At 38.5% G+C, this 18,842-nt stretch overlaps 1 protein-coding gene across 2 annotated transcripts in view; it reads right to left on the bottom strand.

Moving 5' to 3' along the window:
- Positions 1–468: 468 nt before the first annotated feature.
- DHRSX (dehydrogenase/reductase X-linked) overlaps positions 469–18,842 on the bottom strand; it is a 163,910-nt gene continuing 145,536 nt past the window's right edge. For both annotated transcript variants that reach the window (XM_066313542.1, XM_066313543.1), the window contains one exon: positions 469–930. In XM_066313542.1, coding sequence (XP_066169639.1) covers positions 733–930 — 198 coding nt within the window. In that variant the 3' untranslated portion in view covers positions 469–732. The remainder of the gene's footprint in view (positions 931–18,842) is intronic.

Below are 18,842 nucleotides of genomic sequence, written 5' to 3'. Positions count from 1 at the left end.
CACTGACAAGACAATAACATTATCACTTGGCCACTAACAAGGCAAATATCCTCTGCTAAAGCCAGTATTGCCATTATGATGTTTGATCCTTTCCTCACCTTTATCGGAGAGATGTACTTAAATTGGAAACAAGTGAATTCAGTGTCTTGTTTGAAGAAGACCTTATTTATTTACTTTTTTCTTCTTGTTCTGACCTTCAGTTAATATCTCTGGATAAAAGCTGACATATAAAACTAACCTTAAGACAGAAACAACATCATGATCATGAATGCCAAATTTCTGCATTAGAACAAGCTGATGAAAGTGTCTTAAAGATAAATGAGGCTTAAGGAAATAAAGCTGCAACTTTTAAAACTGATTTAAAAGAGTAACTTACATGTACAAAGGTGGTTTAAGTTCAAAGGCTCCCAGTACAATATACTCAAGTATTATTTTTGTTGAACAAAACAATGAAAACTCATCTCTGCACATGTTTAAAGATTGTATTTTAATCACGGACTGAAACAGAATGATTTACAAAACTGATGGTTAGATTTAAAACCAACCACTACACCTTTCTGTGGGAATATTTCCCCCACACCCTAGAAGAATAGGGATTCAATTGAAGAACAGAGCTGGTCACGTTTGCCTTTGGAACTGAACAGTGATTTCCAGGATGATGACTCATGCTGCAAGAATTCACCTAAGATGCTTTTCAATGCATTTCATTTACCCAGCTGAAAGTGGCTTCTTCTAGGGAAGCCTGCTGGCTTCATCAGAAATCCCAACCATCTTGCAGCTTTCTGTCCAGAGCCTTCTCTGCAGCTCCTCATCATATGCTAGGTCAGCTGACTTTGTCCTTTCCTCATTGTAAAGGTAGCAGCCACCAACTCCTTCCAACTCGGGCGAAACTGCTGCATAGATGGTTGTAGAGGCTCCTTCCTCTGGGGTCTGCAGAAACAAGAAATCCAAACTCAAGTGAGGCAGATACAGCAGAAGGATCATATTACCACCACAGGACCTTATCAGTGGCAAACATCTTCCCTAATTTTGCTTTACACTTCTGGTCCTTATGCAAACCTGAATTTTTTAATAATTAGAAAGCCACTTATTCAATTGGTAGAGCCATTTCTTCAACAGTGCTATTTTAAGACAGCTTAAAGCCAGAACAGATAAATGGAAAACTCCAGTCTATTTTTTCAAGAGTTAGTCAGATGGAGCATACAAAATAATTGATTTAGCTTTCACAGTGAGATCTAATAAACCCAAAAGCAAGCACAAATATTAAAATCCTAGTTTAATTATTCATTTTGCAAGGATGAAAGGGCCTGTGCTCTCCCTTAAGAAGATGAAGGCTATGTTGTACAGGCAATGGGTTCATTGTAACAATAATGTGACATGAGCAAAGGATCACGGAAACCATGACAGCAAATTAAGGTTTTGCAGTTCAATCCAAGCAGGCAGGTTATGTCAGCTGGTGGACGCCCACCTCCACAACAGGTAAATGAGGAAACTACATTTTAGACACAGCATAGTTGTCAGGGTTCTGCTCTGACATAAAGCAAAACGGTGAATGATCTATAATGTCTGATATAGCATGAGTATTACATGAAAATTAGTAATTGAATAGCTTAGAGTGATAGCTCCTTTCATCCTGAGTATATGCAAAACTTTTACATTCTGCATTCAGAGGGATCACACAGATAGCATTGAAATTAATTCCATGGCATTTTTATTCTAATTAAAGGACACATTTAAAACACAATATTTGATATGCTTTGACTTTATCAGTGATATAATTATGATCAATGCCTGCTAGATCATAATGTGTCATTTTGGAATCCTTGCAGTCATTATCTGAGGCATTAACAGCACTGATGCTGCTCAGAGCTTTGTCTGCAGCGCCTGACAGGATGTCTTCTGAAGAACTCACTTGATGAACGAGACAGTAGTGAATAGGTTACTCAGTGCCTTAAAAAAACTAATAAATCTAAGTAATTGGAAGCTTTTTGTTACGTTTGGTTTTTTTTAGAAAATGATTGCCCTATAATAATCTGCCTAAAATCACTTAAAAATGCTCATTTACCTTGGTTCAGTACTCTACTACTGCTTCACCCTTCTTTATCCTAGAGAATAACAGTGCTATTCACACCCAGTACATTATGTAAATAACATAAAGGGCCTGAACAATTCTTTGATCATAGAGTGGCTACATATTGAACAGCAGTATAAAATATCTTGATATTGTAAAGTAGCAGAACAAAGATGCAAAGTAGCATTCATATTTTATACAACTTATTCTGGATATCAGAGAAAAACTAAAAGTTTTTTTACATACTCTTGTGCTCTACTTAAAAAAAACAGTGACACAGATAAACTATTACTTCATGTGATGGTTCACTGGACTTTACGTTCCTGAGTTTAACAGCTCTCCAGCACAAACAGGCTTAAATGTCAATATCATGACTCCCAAATCTTAGTGACAACAGCTCGAAACTAAAATGCTTTAGAAAAATTCTCTGTGGGTGGAATTTGTGTGACTATGTTCTTATGAGCAGGGCTCTCTACAGCCTCAGAGACTGGTCTGTATGGATATTATTACAGCATCAGAAATACCACGTTGCCTTTGCTGATTCAGTGGTAAGGTTCTCCCGGGATATGCAAAATTTTTCAAGATTTTTACTTTTGATGATATGCCAGTTAAGTTCCCCACCAGAGGAGATCTATACCAAGACAGTATAGATCCAAACACAGTCAAACACTGGAGCTGGCTTCTTAGAGAGGTGGTTGGTGTCCCAAGCCTGTCAGTGGTATTTGGACAGGCATTTGAACAATGCCTTTAAGGACGTGCTTTATCATGTCTTTTTTTAGTAATGAATTGCTGTTGTTGGTACCTTTCAACTGAAACAGTCTATTCTATTCTCTTCAAAATAATATCAAATATTTAAAATAAAGGTTATGCATTAGTTGCAAGTGCTTACACACCCACAGGGTCACCTATAAGCACAGTAACATTGAGCATCCACTAAAGTCAGCTTGTGTAACTTTTCATATGATTTACTTTGCTCCTCCCATCCACCACATGTAATATGCTGAGTTGAAAGTTCTGTGCAAAATTCCTATTTAGCTTCTACCACCTGTTGCTAGAATTGATTACCTAAACATACAAGGAAAAAAACCAATGACACTATATTAAGGAATTAGCCACCACATGAAGTGTTCAAGGCCAGGTTGGATGAAGCTCTGAGCAGCCTGGTCTAGTGAAAGATGTCTCTTCCCAAGGCAAGTGGGGTTGGAACTAGATAGTGTTTAAAGTGTTTTCCAACCCAAGCCATTCTATGACTCTAGGATTCTAGATATTATGGAAATATGATAAGGAAAACAAAATTTTCAGTGCAACAGTGAGTTGCTTATGTATGACTAATGAATTGCCTTATTCCATCTTCTGAGTGTTTAATTAACGATGAAAGTTTTAATTTTCCCTTTCCTTATAATCTCTTCATTGTTTTGGCATGTTTCCTGTTTTAATGAAAGTAAAAATGATACCCTGCACCAGGAGTGCCCTGATCTTCCTGCTGGGCAGTTGACCTATTTGTTTTGAGAGGCTGGAAGTAAAACACATGCTGTGATTCCTTCTCTGGATCTTGTCCATGCCTACCATGGCAGCAACTGCAGATCCACACACACAGTTGAGACTCTTTCTGGGAAAACGTGCGGTCTACTACACACCCCAAAATCAACTGCAACAAACAAGGACATGCAGACACATGCAGACATCCTGTCTCTGCTCCAGGAACTGAGGACCTCTTGGGAAGAATGAAACTGGTAACAGGTTGCAACCACTGGAGCTATTAATGTGTATCTGGATAAGGAACAGAATTATTTGTTCCAGCAGTGGCAGACTCACTCCTGGTTGCCAACTTTCCTTTGAAGAGCTTATATATTGCTTTTCTTTTAGCACGATAAGTGGTAAAGATGAGGAGGAACCACAAACCCCTTGGAAAACAGCCACAGAAAGGAGACTACTGTGAAAGTAACACATCTGACCCACCCTTTGATGCCAGTGGCTTTCTAGGAAGGAGAGCACCCAATAAAGGACCAGAGAAATCAGCAGCCAGTAGACAAATATCTTGACCTATAAAACCCCAGGATGCTTGTCATGATGCTCTATACAAACATACAATGAAAAAAAAAAAACCAACTACGCTACATTAAGGAATTAGCCATCACTTGAAGTGTTCAAGGCCAGGTTGGACAAAGCTCTGAGCAACCTGATCTAGTGGAAGATGTCTCTTTCCATGGCAGGGGGTTTGGAACTAGATGGATTTTAAAGTCTTTTCCATGAATTATTGTACCAAGGGTCCCAGGTAGACAGAAAGCAATAACAAATATAATTCAAATCACAGGAGAGGATTATTTACACATTGTGAGTGTAAAAAACCCTTAATAAACAATAAAACAATAATATTTATATATACAGAATCAGTAACATCTTGTTCATTAATTCACTGAATTTGTCCTAAGAGAAAGGGTATGCCTATAAATTCCACAAAGATTCTTCGCTCTTCTGTTCCTAACTTATTGGTGCTGAATTTTATTTTTAAATTGGAATTTTATTTACAAACTGTTATATTATTAGTATCCAAAGAACTGCCTTTGTAATATACAAATAAAACTGATTTCTGCCTAACTTCTTCCTAATGAAATTCTGAACCTTTTTCCCTTTGCTTGTTTTAGTACTGATCATAACTTTTACTTTCTTTTTTTTCAATGAACTATATGTTTGTCTTTGCTCATTAGGTGTATGAGTTGCAGAAGGGGAGAAAAGATAGCTAGTGACCAGCTTATTTAAACAAAATGTAGCCTACATACTTAAAATGACATTATTTTGGCACTACCTGTTCCCAAAGAAAAAGCCTTTCTTTTTATAGAAGCTCTGATATATATTTTTTTTTTCCCTAAATATTCATCAATTATAACTCATCGACAAAGAATAATCTTCCCTCATTATGAAATGGAATATTCTGTTCTAGGAAAACTGGGACAAGTGCTAAGAGGGTTTGTATTTTACTATCGCTTTTTTAGGACTTGCTAGTTCATGCATTTTGATTAATGCAATTTTAAGGGGTATATAATTTTGTCCATACTAGGTGCTAATTCTTGTAAAATGTGTTAGCTGACAACAGTCAGTTCCTACAGCCTTGTTGCCATAAAATGTTGCATCTTTTCCATTTGTCTAAAACAGGAGCAACAGCTTAACTCTTTAAGAAATCATGTGTCTGCATCAGTCATAGGTGATGGTTTTGTGATGCTTTCCATGGTAATCTGCGTGCTCGTCCGCTTACACCTTCACCTGAATTCATAGCTCAGAGTCCTGGGCAGACAGTTTATTATGTCCATCAGAAACCACAGAAAACTGGACAGGAAAAAATTAAATAAGCTCCTATAATTCCTTCTCTGTAATCCCTTTATTTTCTCAGTAGCACTTGCAGCAACTACCAGCAAACAGTGATAAGTGTTCTATGTGTCTTAAACACTGTGACAAATAGCTTGAATGGACAACATGCTTCTATTTGTACTGGCTAAAAGAGTTTGCCATATGATTGAAAGAGCAGCAGTGATACAAGCCATGGTATCAGGGGACTTATGACTTTGAAATAGCTTATCCCACTCAATCAGAAAATTGCACTTGATTTGTATTTCATGAATTCAGGATTCTGCCATCTTGAGAAGTTACAGGAGAGAAGGTTGGGCACAGAGGACAGAGAACAGCTGGCAGAATCACTCACTGACATCACAGTTGAGTTTTGAGAGACATGAGCAAGGGGTCAAACAGAGATGTACACACAGGACTGCTTGGTAAGCTGGAAGATCACTTAATGCTGAGAAAAACACATGTTAAAACACTTTTATCCCTATAATTTGTGCTGTAAAAGACATCAAGTATTGATAGAACACTTGATAGAATAACCCTCATCAGCAACATTAGGCAGACTCTCATCAAAAGTGGGCTTATAACCCACTAGCCATGGTCCTAGCTCATGTGCCATTCATTAAATCATGCACTTTTCAGTTCATGTGGGAAATTTACTCATGAGCTGATGAGTTAAATGATCTTGTAGATGTTTCTTGGTTTGGTTTTCTTTTTGCCACAGGTGTTCATAGTGTTCGCTCTGTGGCTTTGCTTTTTTAAATGGGTGAGTTCCATCAGGCTGTTCCTGGATTGGGTAACAATTTCCGTGTTTCCAGCTAGGAAAGCACAGAAAGCACTGAACAGGCCGTCTTCTGGGCATCAGTACTCAGGCATTTTTTGCCTATGTTCCTTTACCTTTCTCAATTATAATTATTCTGGTAATATTTTTCAAATGCTGATATACTACTGACTTACTTCTGTACTGAAAAACTCTGTATATTCAGAGTTTTCTTCTTTTTCTGTCTTCTTTCAGGGAAGACAATGATCATCTGTGATACCTGATCAGTACTATGCATATACACTACAGGGATTAGCAACAACAAAGAGAACATGAAATTACTGTTACTTGGTACAGCAAAGTCTTTCATCTACTTGATGGCAGCTAGTAGAGGGGTGACACCCAGTTACCCTCAATGCACTGCTTGACTCTCAAGAACAAAGTCAAACACAGAACATGGTATAGTTTAAAAAATTTCAGAAACAGAGTAGCTGGGATTGTGTTACCATGAATATTAAAGCAAACAAGCTTGTGAAAAGCAAATTACCTGTGTTCTAGAGTGCATTGATTACTATGATCTGTGAACCACTGAATAATTTCAAAGCCAGAGTTCTTGGGAAGACACCAGGTTAGTTTCTGGTCCATGAGTCCAAGGTGAAATAACAACAGCTGCTGTAGAGCCCCAGCCTCCAGGTGAAGACAAGGGACTATGTGTGTTCAGTGTGCATTGTGTAACTTGCACTGTCTAGACCTCCTAATGTGATTGTTGCTTTGAAAATTCCAGACAAAAATGACCCATTGAAATATTGAGTATGAAAAAAAAAGGCTAGAAAGGAAACCATGACGCAGGTGTATGGACGTGTTCAGCCACTTCTGATCAATAAGGCTGACTGACTCAGGTAGCAGTAGCAGCTGACTGTATGTCCTGGTGAGACCAGTGGCCAGGACCAACTGTCAGGTCCCTAGGAAGCCAAACCTGCCAGAAAAGTGTGGCAGCACAGCTTTTCTGCAATCTCTGCCTTCACTCAAAAGCCCTGGTTTCCATCTGTGTTTCATCTCTTCTATTCATTCATACGTAGCTTGCTATTATGCTATTTCTATCCAATTTCTGCCTTAATAATAGACTAGAAAGAGATATTTTATTGAATATAGCTCTCCCTAGGTACCCAGTCAGCACCACCAAATTAATTTCTCTTCAATCCCCAACTTGTGGCAATGATAATTCTTTAATAAATTCATTCCATAATAAAATTCTTCAGATTCTGTCTTTGAAAGAAATAGCAGAAATGGCTCAGTTAAAATGTAGAGCCTTTTTCCTCACAATGTTGTGGCCACAGAGAAATAATTTCTTAATCAAAGCTATAAATATATAATAAAAGATGAAACTTTGATGAATTAGGAACACAAAACAATTTTCACAATAAAAATGCATCAAAATTTGGAAGGAAAGGAGCTTTATAACCTGAATAATTCATGACCATTCAGGGAAAAAGAGAAGTTTTCCCTGAGCACAAGATACTGAAAGAACAGAAGCAGAGACAGCTGGCAAACAGACACAGAGAGTATCAATTCCCAAATCTCCTTTTATTTTGAAAGCAAATTTTCTGGAAAGACCTTAATAAAAATTCAGGTGCATAGAAAGACTGGGAAGACCCATCTTATCTTCACATCAACCCCTGCATAGGTGGCTGGAATGCCTGTAGATAGGACAGACTATGAAGGAAAGGAACTGTCCTCAAAAGACTGTCAGGGTCAGCCGGTTGCTCAGGGAACCCAAGAAGCAGGCACATGCCCAGGTCCAAATGCCTCATTTCTCATGAATCTTTTCATGGAGCTGGTTGGTAGGAGGTTTTAATTGGATTTGTTGCAGAGATTTGCCTTCTGAGAAATCTGTTTTGCTGAAAAATGGCCAAGTAGCTCTGCTCTGTAGCCATGGGGTGAGTCTTGTTGCGGATTCAAAACACGAGCAAAGTTTTACTGAGGAAGACAGCTGCCATGATTCTGAGCCCTCTTCTTCTAAAGCAGCTACTTCAGGCTAAGCAGTTGTGCTGCTTTTGGCTGAGGTGAAGCTAATTTTCTTCACAGTGGCTGGTATAGGGCTGTGTTTCAGATTTGTGCTAAACATAGAGTTGATAATACAGAGATATTTCTGTTATTGCTGAGCAAGGCTTACACAAGGCCTTTTCTGCTTTTTACTGCCATGCTGGCAAGGAACTTGGGCATGTGAGGGAGGTTGGGAGGAGCCATAGGTGGGACGGGTGATCCCAAGTGACCAAAGAGGCATTGCAAACAATATGACATCATGTTCAGGATAAAAAGTGGGGGGGAAAAGATGGGGGGATATTTGGAGCGATAGTGTTTGTCTTCCCAAGTCACTAGCACATGTGAGGGGCCTTGCTCTCCTGGAGAATGCTGTCTGCCCATGGGAAACAGAGAATCAGTCCCGTGTTTCCCTTTGCCTGTGTGGACAAGTTTTATTCCTCTTACCCCTTCTATTCTTTCTGCAATCCCACTGGTTAGGAGTAAGAGTGCTGCTGCATGGGGCTTGGTTGCTGGCTGGTGTTAAACCACAGCAACAGGACATCATGGGTCATGTCAAATAATATGAGATACTTGTGTTCTCAGGCAGCTGAATGGAGCTCCTCTTGGCTGGCCAGCTTTCTGGGCTGCACTGAAGAAAACTCCACTGATTGCAAGGAGCAGCTCCAACAGTGAACTCACTTGTAGGTATTACAAATAATAGTATATATAAATATTGTAAATGATGACATATATAAAAATAATAAAATTATATCTGTGTCTTAACTTCAAACTGAATGTCTCTCAGGTTAAAACTGCAATATAACGTTGGTGATGTGAGCAAGACTGTGCATCCATACTTCATGTTTTTCTAAGATATTGAATAGAGCACTAAAAGAACAACGTTCACTTTTAAGCAGTTTTGAAATAGAAAAACAATTCAACTTTACATGACTGAATTTGAGCAGAGACTTGAAACTTTGGGTCAAAGTCATTAATCATGACTGAGTCCTTTATTCATTTTGTCAAGTGCATTGAGGAATATTTCTCTGCCTGGAGGCTGATCCCTAAGCTTGCTCTGCAGCAGACAGCGATGTCTTCAAAGTCAGAACTGAGATATCGCTGCAGCCACGGAAATCACATTACACTTGTTACCTCACTCAGCTTGGTAACAGTATGCAAAATTTGACAGATAGGAGCCTGCTGCCCCAGACATCGCATAAACATCCAACCAGAGACATTCACTTGCTGGAACATCCAGTCTCTAGGAAATAAGACAGGCAATGATAGGCAGAAAGAGCTGAGAAAGTACATGTACTTCACAAAATACTGAAGCATCTCTGGGAGCATAACACTCTGTCTGGTTAATGAGTTCTCTGGAAACCAGGTGATGTCCTGCAGCTACATATTGCTGAGGATGCTGAGTTAAATCACTGAGAATTGTCCTGGATATCCTCACATAATCTGGAATTTTATGCAACACTTCCATTCAGAGACCCACGAGAGATTTATTGAAGCAAATGTGCAGGTTAGAAGAGATGAGAAAAGAATGAGTCTCCAAAATGTTAATCCTGATGCCACATGCAGTAGGCTGTAACTCCTGTGTTTGTAAAGGAAAATACACCATTTATTTGTTTATTTCCAGCTTAAATTTCCATTGTATTATCTTACACAAGTACATAGGTCAGCCTTAGTTTCTTGAATTCTTTCAAAGAAAATAGATTTTGGCAATGAAAACAACACAGCAAAACACACAGGAGTATTTGTGTTTGAAGTGGTAGCTGCATTTTTAGAAGCCCCAGAGAATAGGAGGCACAGCAAGGCTCAAGGTGCTGAAGACAATGCTCCTGAGTGCATATACCTCTGAACAATTTACTACCTGCCTGCCCATGCAAAGTAAAATATCTTGGCTGGCTTTTGGTGAAAACATAAGACTTCAGGAATAATATATACAGCAACTTCTGACTTGTAGCCTCCTACCATCATCTCTACTTTTTTACTGAATGTTTAATATTTGACAAGTCATGTATCTTGTTTCCCCTTGTTAGAAAATGGAAACTGACACATCTCCTACTTCACAACTTTCTTATGATTGTTATTAATTTTTTAATTATTACAAGAACTCAGGATGGACATGGAACGCCTAAATATTTGAAAGAAAACCACCATATAGAAAGCCTTTATGAATTATGATGAGATCAAAAAGCAAAAAGACTGTACAGAACACAAACAAAATGAAATAAACCAAAATTCTATAAGCCAGTAGCTATTTCACAGCCTCTTCTGTTTTAAATTGCTACAACCCCCATTTTGCACCCCAAACAGAAGTAGGACTATTTCCAGCTGTGGGCTCAGCCAGGTGGAGGAGGGCTGAGAGAGGGTGGCTGCCAGCCTCGATTTCCCACCTTTCCTGCTGGAAGCACCTCCTGAAAACAGTGAAGGTGTGAAAGTGCAAATCCTTTCCTGGATCACCAGGTAAGGTCAGCAGAGAAGACTTCTTCCCTGGGATTCAGGCAGGCCATATGCCTGCACTGCCAAAGATGAGGACCAGAACTAGTGAGGTGCACAAACTCTCTCAAAATGACTACAGGGTGCTACATCTATGCATTAATAGCATGCAAGACGAAAATATATCTGGGAAGATGGGAGAGATAAATGCAAAAGCACACTTCCCCCCAAATTTCTTAGCTCTACATTGCAGTAGAATGCTAGCTGGGCTGTAACATGTGATGCTGATGGGTCTGCTCCACACAAATCTCCTGCATGGAAAAAGACTTTCACCATGCAGTGCTTATCCTCACCCTAGGTCTCAGCCTTTGTCTCCTTGTCCCTGAGCTGATGGGAAGAAAGGAGTTTAAAGAAGGTCACCAAATTCCATTGTTGCAGTTCAATCCCAGCTGGCAATTAAGCCACTTACTCCCATCCCCCAATGGGATGGGGAAGAGAGTCAGAAAATGATAAAATCCACAGCTGCTGACTACCCATGGACTGAAGCCCTCTGAGCAGCAATCAATGGCTCCTGGCCAACTCTCCCCAGTTTATACACCGAGCATGATGTTCTGTGATATGGAATATCTCTTAGGCCAGTTGGGCTCAGCTGTCCTGGCCACGCTACCTCACAGTTCCTTGTGCATCTTCTCAATGAAGAAGCAGAGTGCTGAGAAGTTCTTGGCTTAGTGTAAGCACCACTTTAATGACAGCTACAACATCAATGTGTTATCAGCACTGAATCCAAAATTTTACCAGCTGCTAAGAAGAAAATTAGTTCTATCTATTAATTCTATCTAGTCCAAACCAGAACAACCATTTAACACTGTCCGTGTCCCAGCTGCTCTGAGTTTCTGGTTTTTATAGAGTTATTTTGCTTAAATTATAGTTTCACAAAATTCCACAGCCATAGAGGAAAAAGTCCAAACTGGAACACACATAAAGGTGGTAAGGAGAGATGAAATCTTATTCTGGAAATTTGTTTCACATAATTCCAGTTGCTGGCAATTTCATCATTTAATCTTGAATGATAAACCAAAAATATATAAACAAGACGGTTAACTTACATCTGTCCCTAGTAACATAGCATAAAGATGGAAAACAAGAAGACCAGATTTATCTTCTCTAGTTATTTTAGTGGAAGATTAGAATTAGATGAGAGTGACTCAGATTTTCTAATCACATCTTTTTAACAGATAGTTAGTTAGTTCAAATAACTAATTACAGATTTTAGATCCTTGATTTTGCCCAAGAAATTCAGGGCTTTTCTGTTTAAGTAATAAACCCCTTAGAAAATAACAGTTCTTATTTTAATTAAACTCTATTTTATCAGGAAGCAGCTTCTAAAAAGAAATAATAAAAAAGTCATCTTTTAAACAGAACTACCATTTCCCATTTTCTATCACAATGCTATCAGATTGCTAAAGTTGTGAAATAATGGATAGATTCTGCAACCATGCTATTATGAAGCTGTCTATATAGCTTATTCTTTGTTACACAAGAGAATTTCTAAGTTTAAAGGCAAAGGCTGCATTCAGCTGCAAATTGACATATCTGAATGCTTATTAACCCACCAGAATCAACTAGTTTTTAACAAAATAACTAAAAATGCAAATGTAAAGGATGGCTGAATCTGATTATTCAAATCAAGTTTTTTGTTGTATAGACTGAAAGTGAATTTAAGCTCTGTAACTTAAATCCTTTTGTTTAATTCAATCAACCCCAGGGCTCTTCACTATCTGCAAAGGAATCTATTGATGGTTTAAATTCAGAAGAAACCCAAAGAACATGTATAACTTTGGACCAGCAAAGAGTGCCATTGATTTCAATGAGATTAGTCTCTAAAACTATGGCAGAAAAGATTTGAGGCATTATCTCTTTAACTGCAGAACTCACTAGACAGAGAGAAAACACTCACACCCTCAGCCACACACGATTCCCAAGGTTTGAAATGGAAGCAAAAAACTTTCATCTTGAAAACAATTACTCAAGAGTTTAAGGTTATCACATTTAATCAGCTAAATGGTCTGAAAGAAGGGCAGACTGGTACTTATAATGCAGAGTGAGGTATAAGCCTATGGAGAGGTGATACAGCTATTTATTTGCAGGGGCTCTAAAGGAAAAACAAGTGCTAGGTCTTGCCAGTGAAACGGATATAGGAAAGCATGAAATGGCACGTACATAAAATTGTTAACTACTGGTAAGTAAAAAGACCCAGATCTACTATCCACTGAAGTTGTCAAATTTAATACCTAGGCTTATTTCTGAGAGTTTTTAGTAAACCTTCATTAAAGTAGCAAATGGAGTAAAAAAAATTTGTGTATGCATTACAAAACCCAGGATTGGATTTGGTGACAAATGTAGTCCTTGCCATGTTCTTGTTTCCTTTTCTGGATGACAGAAGTCACAGCAGAGGTGTTATGTTGTACAGGTGACACAATGTATACCGTTCCTGTGTGAATGACTACACTGACTGTCCTGGCTTTTGTTGGAGGAAGAATTTGTTCAAATTCCAAAATAAGATCCATAGTGAATGAACAAATCTCATTAACTGAAACAGAACAATGAAAAACTGGAAAGGAGAAAACCATTTGACCCCTTTCACACCAAACATCTTTCCCCAGTAAGCTGTTAAAAAAAAGAAGAAAATAAAACCAAAGCAAACAAAAAAAAAAGAGCTGTGAGGCATGAATGTTAAAAATCTCAACAATCTTCCTGAAAATTTTCTTATTCCTTCTATTTCATCTTCAGGTAGCTCCTGTCTCTGCAGAGATTCTGACTGGGGTTTTGATACTGGACTGATTCAGGGTTTAGGTAGCCATGGCTCAGAGGCTTGCTCTTGCAGAACTTTTGAGAGACAAGATAAAACAGTGAGAATTACCCTTTTCATTAAGCTTCCCAGGAGAGTTCCTGTTGCACTGGAATTCACAGGGCTTTTTGACATAAAGGTTAGAGCAGTTGTTTAGAATGGGAAACAAATAATGTGAGGTTTTGTGGTTTGATGAATACATTTTACTGATTCATCTGGTGCTGAAATAATTCACTTTATTTAGGAAGCTCAATATTGAACTACATTCTTTGGTGGTGTCATTTTGCTACACAAATGCCTTGGCCCTGATAGTTCAATCAATGAGCCCCCCTTAGCCCCCCTCACTCGTTCACTTGAGGTGATAGAATGCAAGCAGCAAAGCTCCAGATGATTAAACTTCTGCTTCCCAGGAAAAATTCCAGCTGAATTAATGCAGAACTGTGCTAAGGTTTAAGCAACTGTTTTTAACTCATAAAAGCACATGCTGAGGTCTGAGCAGAGCTCGAACACCAGCGCCGGCTGCTATCCCAGCCCTCCCCTCTGCCTCTCCTGCCCGCACAGCCGCTTGCTTAAAATTCTGCTCTTCACCTGCAAGTCTGCAGAGCTCTGCACCCGCCTATTGTTATTTAACATGTACTTCACAGTGGAATTGAATTGTTCCAATCAAGATTAGGGGCTGTTTCTCTATGTGGTATGCAAAGCATGTCTGCAGACCAAACTTTTATCCATTTCTCCACCTGCCTTTTCATTGTGCCCGACTGACACACTCACTGACAGTCCCAGTGCTTTTTCATTCCCTTGTCTTTATGAATTCCTAAAAGCCTCTTGGCAGACCGTCACCGCAAGCTCACTGAGTGTGGCTGCTGCATCAGTGTGCCACTTGCCCCACTGGCTCAGATCCCCTTCTGCAGCCCATGTGCCATGTGGAGGAGGAAGGGGCTCAGGGCAGGAGGCTTTCCCAGGGCAGCACACCCATGTCACTGAGCCCCTTTGGAAACCAAAAAGGGGTAAGAAGCACACTTCAAAGCATGAGATCTTGGTATATGCAATCTGTGGTGCAAACAAAGGAACAAGCACAAGCCTTATTTTAGTAGAAAAAGGAGAGGAAAATACTAGGTGAACCCTTGTCAATACATTGAATCAGCCAAATCTGACAATATAGGAGAAATGGTGGGTCCACAAGTAGTGCCAAACCCCTAGAGCAGGTTGGAAAACAAGGCTCCTCTTTGAACACAAGGGTGGTGTGACAGGATGTTGCACTGCTGGACATGTGGGGCTGCAGTAAAGGATTGCAAGCAAGGTTGGTCGCTGGCCACCAGCACCAGCCACAATCCCTACTGCTGCTTGGCCCTTGCCAGGGCAGGGGGCATGCCTGAAGCTGGGGGAACAAGCTGCAAAGCCCCCTTTACTCTGCAAATCTGCTTGCTGATGTGACTATAAGCGTACCACAGTCAAAAAAGCAAGGGTTTCCAAGCAGTGCAATTTTTATATAAAAATAATCTAAATGGTTGGGTTTTATCAATTGCATAAACTCCTTAGTGTCCAAAACATAACTGACCTTTGCTTTTAAATGTGTTCAATAAAAGATGACTCCAACTGGTTGTGAACTTGACAAAGTCTGTAACATGGTTCAGGGAAAAATACATTTAATTTCCCTAATAGCTGCTGACATTCTGTGAAACAAATAGTTTCAATTATTTTCTCCTTGGTGAATTTCAGCTCTCATCATTTAATCAAAAAGTAGCACATTACCAACAATTGAGATTAAATGGAGAAGCATACAGTAGGGAAAATAGGAAATTACATTAGCACTAAACAGTGACAAATATGTCCGTCCTTCTTATTGCACTCTTGTCCTGATACAGCAGAACATTTACAATGCCCTGGTTAAAAAATCCTTAAAAACCCAAATGACCCCTTTAGACTTTTCCCATTTATCCTGAGACTTATGACTACCGAAAATGTTGATGTGGTTTCTGCAACTAAAAAAAAAAAAATAAATAAAATAAATAAAAAAATAAAAAAAAATATTTTAAGGACTCGTTTCACTTGTTCATGAACAATGTACAGATCTTACACACTGGTGTAAAATAAGTGCTACTCATTTTTTTACTGGCACTACTGATGCATGAAAATAACTACAGAGCTAATCAATAGGTAATGACTGTATTTCAAGAGTAATGCTCTGTTCAGAGGGAAAAAATGACTGCAATTCACAAACAATTATTGACATCATGAAGCACATGAATCAATGCCCACTGGAGATCTGCACGTTATTTAAAATTTCTTCAGCAATATTTGTCTTTGTTCCTTAGTCTCAGTGTAATTTTTCCTGCCTGTTATACTGTGAATATATAAAAGGTTAGTGTGAATATATTGATGACAACTAGAATAAAATGTAAAAGCTAGACTTCTGATGGATAAGTCCAACTACTAGCAGTGGCATGACTATTACCGGAGCACTGTAGCCGTGGGATTCCATGCAGAGCTCCTTCTCGCATAAGACATTTTTTGTCACAGAATGATCAAGACCTCACCTCTTAAAGGTCCAGTATAACTCTGCTGTAATTCAATTTTTTTCTAAGTCTTTCCCAGTGCTTTTCCTGCCTGCAATGGCTTACTGCAAGAGAGAGCAAGTGGGAGGACATGAGGTGGCTGGAGCTTGAGGTGGTGTGCCTCAGGGCTTACTGAAGTGTACCAAGGAGACAGATTTATCACTGGCTCCTACAGGGAACCAATGAATTCCTATTGGCCTAATTCTCTAAATATAGCAATTTACCTTGTTGTTATTGTTATCTCTGTGTAGAGCACAGGAAAATCATGAAACAGTCTAAGGTACAAATATGAATTCTCATTTGTTAACACAGGGGAGTGAACAACATATCTGTTCTTCACCTGCATAAACAAATATCGGAGATGCACAGGGCAGTGAAGAAGATGATTACCACTGGCTCTCACATTTTTCTTTTTGATTCAAATGTGGCTTGAGACGTGACTGGTTTACAGCCTGATATGATACTGCTTTACTTGAGGTTTTAGCTGCAAATCAATTCTGCTTAGCCCAGAATAAACATCTGGTCCTTGCTTAGAAAATGAATTGAAACAACATCATGACTACCATCATAGCACAGCCACTCAAACATCTGACAACAGTTACCAGCAGCACCTGATAGGAGGGACAGGTTTTCAAAAGAATAAATGGCCCAGCTGTGACTAGAAACATATTTGGGTGTCTTGCTACAGTTCTGCATAAGAAAACAGCAATCATTTTTAATCACTAATGAAATAAAATGAGGAAAAGCATTTGGCTCTTGAAAGACCAGGAAGATTCCTCTCCTAGTCTAAATTAATATTATGAAGAATTTACAAATATTTTCAGATGAGCACAGCAGAACAAAAGCACACCAAGCAACAAACATAACCACAAAGCAAAATTGAGAGAGAAAATAGCACTAAGGAACATATCTTTACACAACATGTTTCTCTAATGGAAAATAGATACCTGAGCCAAGTATGCTCTTAACTCCTTCTCTGAAAATATAAGCTCATTTCCAAAGAGCTCGCTGAGGGTAATTTTTTTTTCTTTTATCTAAGCAAGTAGGAGAAATCATAAAATAAGACTGAAAATTGTCTCAGCATACACCTCATTTGCAAGTAGTGGAGAGCTGCTCAATCTCGTAAATCTTACTTTTGTGTAGAAAAGGAAATAAAATCTCGACAGGCTGGAGCTAACTGCTGCTACATTAAATAAGTACAAATATAACTATTTCAAAGCTATAAATGATGAAGTAGGCTCAGTGAAATGGAGATGAGCGCACAGCCCAGAATATATTCACATAACTTAAAAATAAACATTAAAAATGTATTTATGGAGTGATGAGCAGGAAGGGAGCTGCTCTTCCAAAGCTCTCAGCATACAGCCCTGCTGGTTCCTGGTTTTCCAGTTTAATTTAGAGAAAAGGTTACAATCATCGATCTCATTCTATGAGTTGTCAGAAAAGCCAGCCCTACGTATTTCATCATTAAGAAGCCCCACTGAAGAGCTGTTTTAAGCATTTGCAGTGGAGGTTAACTGACCACTTGCCAGCTGCTCTGCAGCTCTGCCCTTTCTTCTAATTCAAAAGTATATTAACTGGAGGACAATTGCAGATGTTCTCATCCATAATCTACACTATGTGACAATAATAAACAGCAGATCAAATTAAAAGGATCTTGCTGTCTCCCAAAATATTCAGCACTTCACATTTTGTTGGGGATATTTATCTATCCTTCCTAAAAATTCTTAGGTGTACTGCAGATGAGTAAGGAAAAAAGTGAAAAAATATTATTGAAAACTACTTAGTAATATCTGTTTAACTTGTAAACCTACAGTAGGTTACAGTTTTAGTTAGTATATGGTTAAAAATGAAATTACATTTTATTTTTATTACATGTTACAATACAATTTTGTATATTAAAAACTTCTCTACTTGAATGTAAGTAATATTTTAACATGATAATTATCTAATCTCCACAAATTTAAACAAAGGGACTCCAAAACATGACAGGTACTCCAGTCTCCTGAATTTTAGGAAATTTTGGAAATCCATTTTTCTGCGTCAAAGGCACTAAGTAACCATATTAATACTTGCAAAATTCTGTTAATAAATACCTACTGTCATCCAAATTTTTACAGAAATACAAGTTGATAATCAAAACATGTAAAAACAAGAAAAAAATTATATGCACTTGCCTAACAAAAACACCTTCCATCTACCATACATAAAATAAAGAATTTTCTATGGAAGAAAGATGCTTACATGAAGAAATACCTGGTAGTACAAATGACCCAGCAATGTGGTGTTTGCCACAGAAACTATAGAGTGTTGAATAATTTCTTGAAGTGGAAAAGACACATGCATCTCAGTGACATGATTCATTGACAGAGATTTCCACCATAAATATAACAGAAATGCTACAGGCTGCTGACAGCAATGAAAGGTGAATGAGAGATTGCTGAAATACAGCTAAATTGCAGGTGTCTTGAGACCTATGTTTCAGTTCACCACACCATTTAGTCCTTGACAGTTCAAATTTTCTGTATAATCCAAAGGATTTATTTTGAAATCTAGACAGTCATTCATATCTGAAGGCAAACTTTTACTCAGTCTTTTGGAGCACTGACACATTTTAGCTCTCATAACAAATTCATGGCCAGTAGTCTGCAGCAAGTCTACTGCTCTGATTTGAAAGAGCCACCCAAGAAGGATCAAGCACTCAGTTTTGACTTCCCTATAATATCACATCATGATTTAAATTAAAAAGGCCACAAAATGAGAAAGAAAGAAAAAAAAAGTGTTTTTTAGTATTAAAACATG

This window comes from Sylvia atricapilla, chromosome 2 (genome assembly GCF_009819655.1).
Source record: "Sylvia atricapilla isolate bSylAtr1 chromosome 2, bSylAtr1.pri, whole genome shotgun sequence".
NCBI lineage: Eukaryota > Metazoa > Chordata > Aves > Passeriformes > Sylviidae > Sylvia > Sylvia atricapilla.
This window is presented reverse-complemented; position numbering and strand designations above follow the sequence as displayed.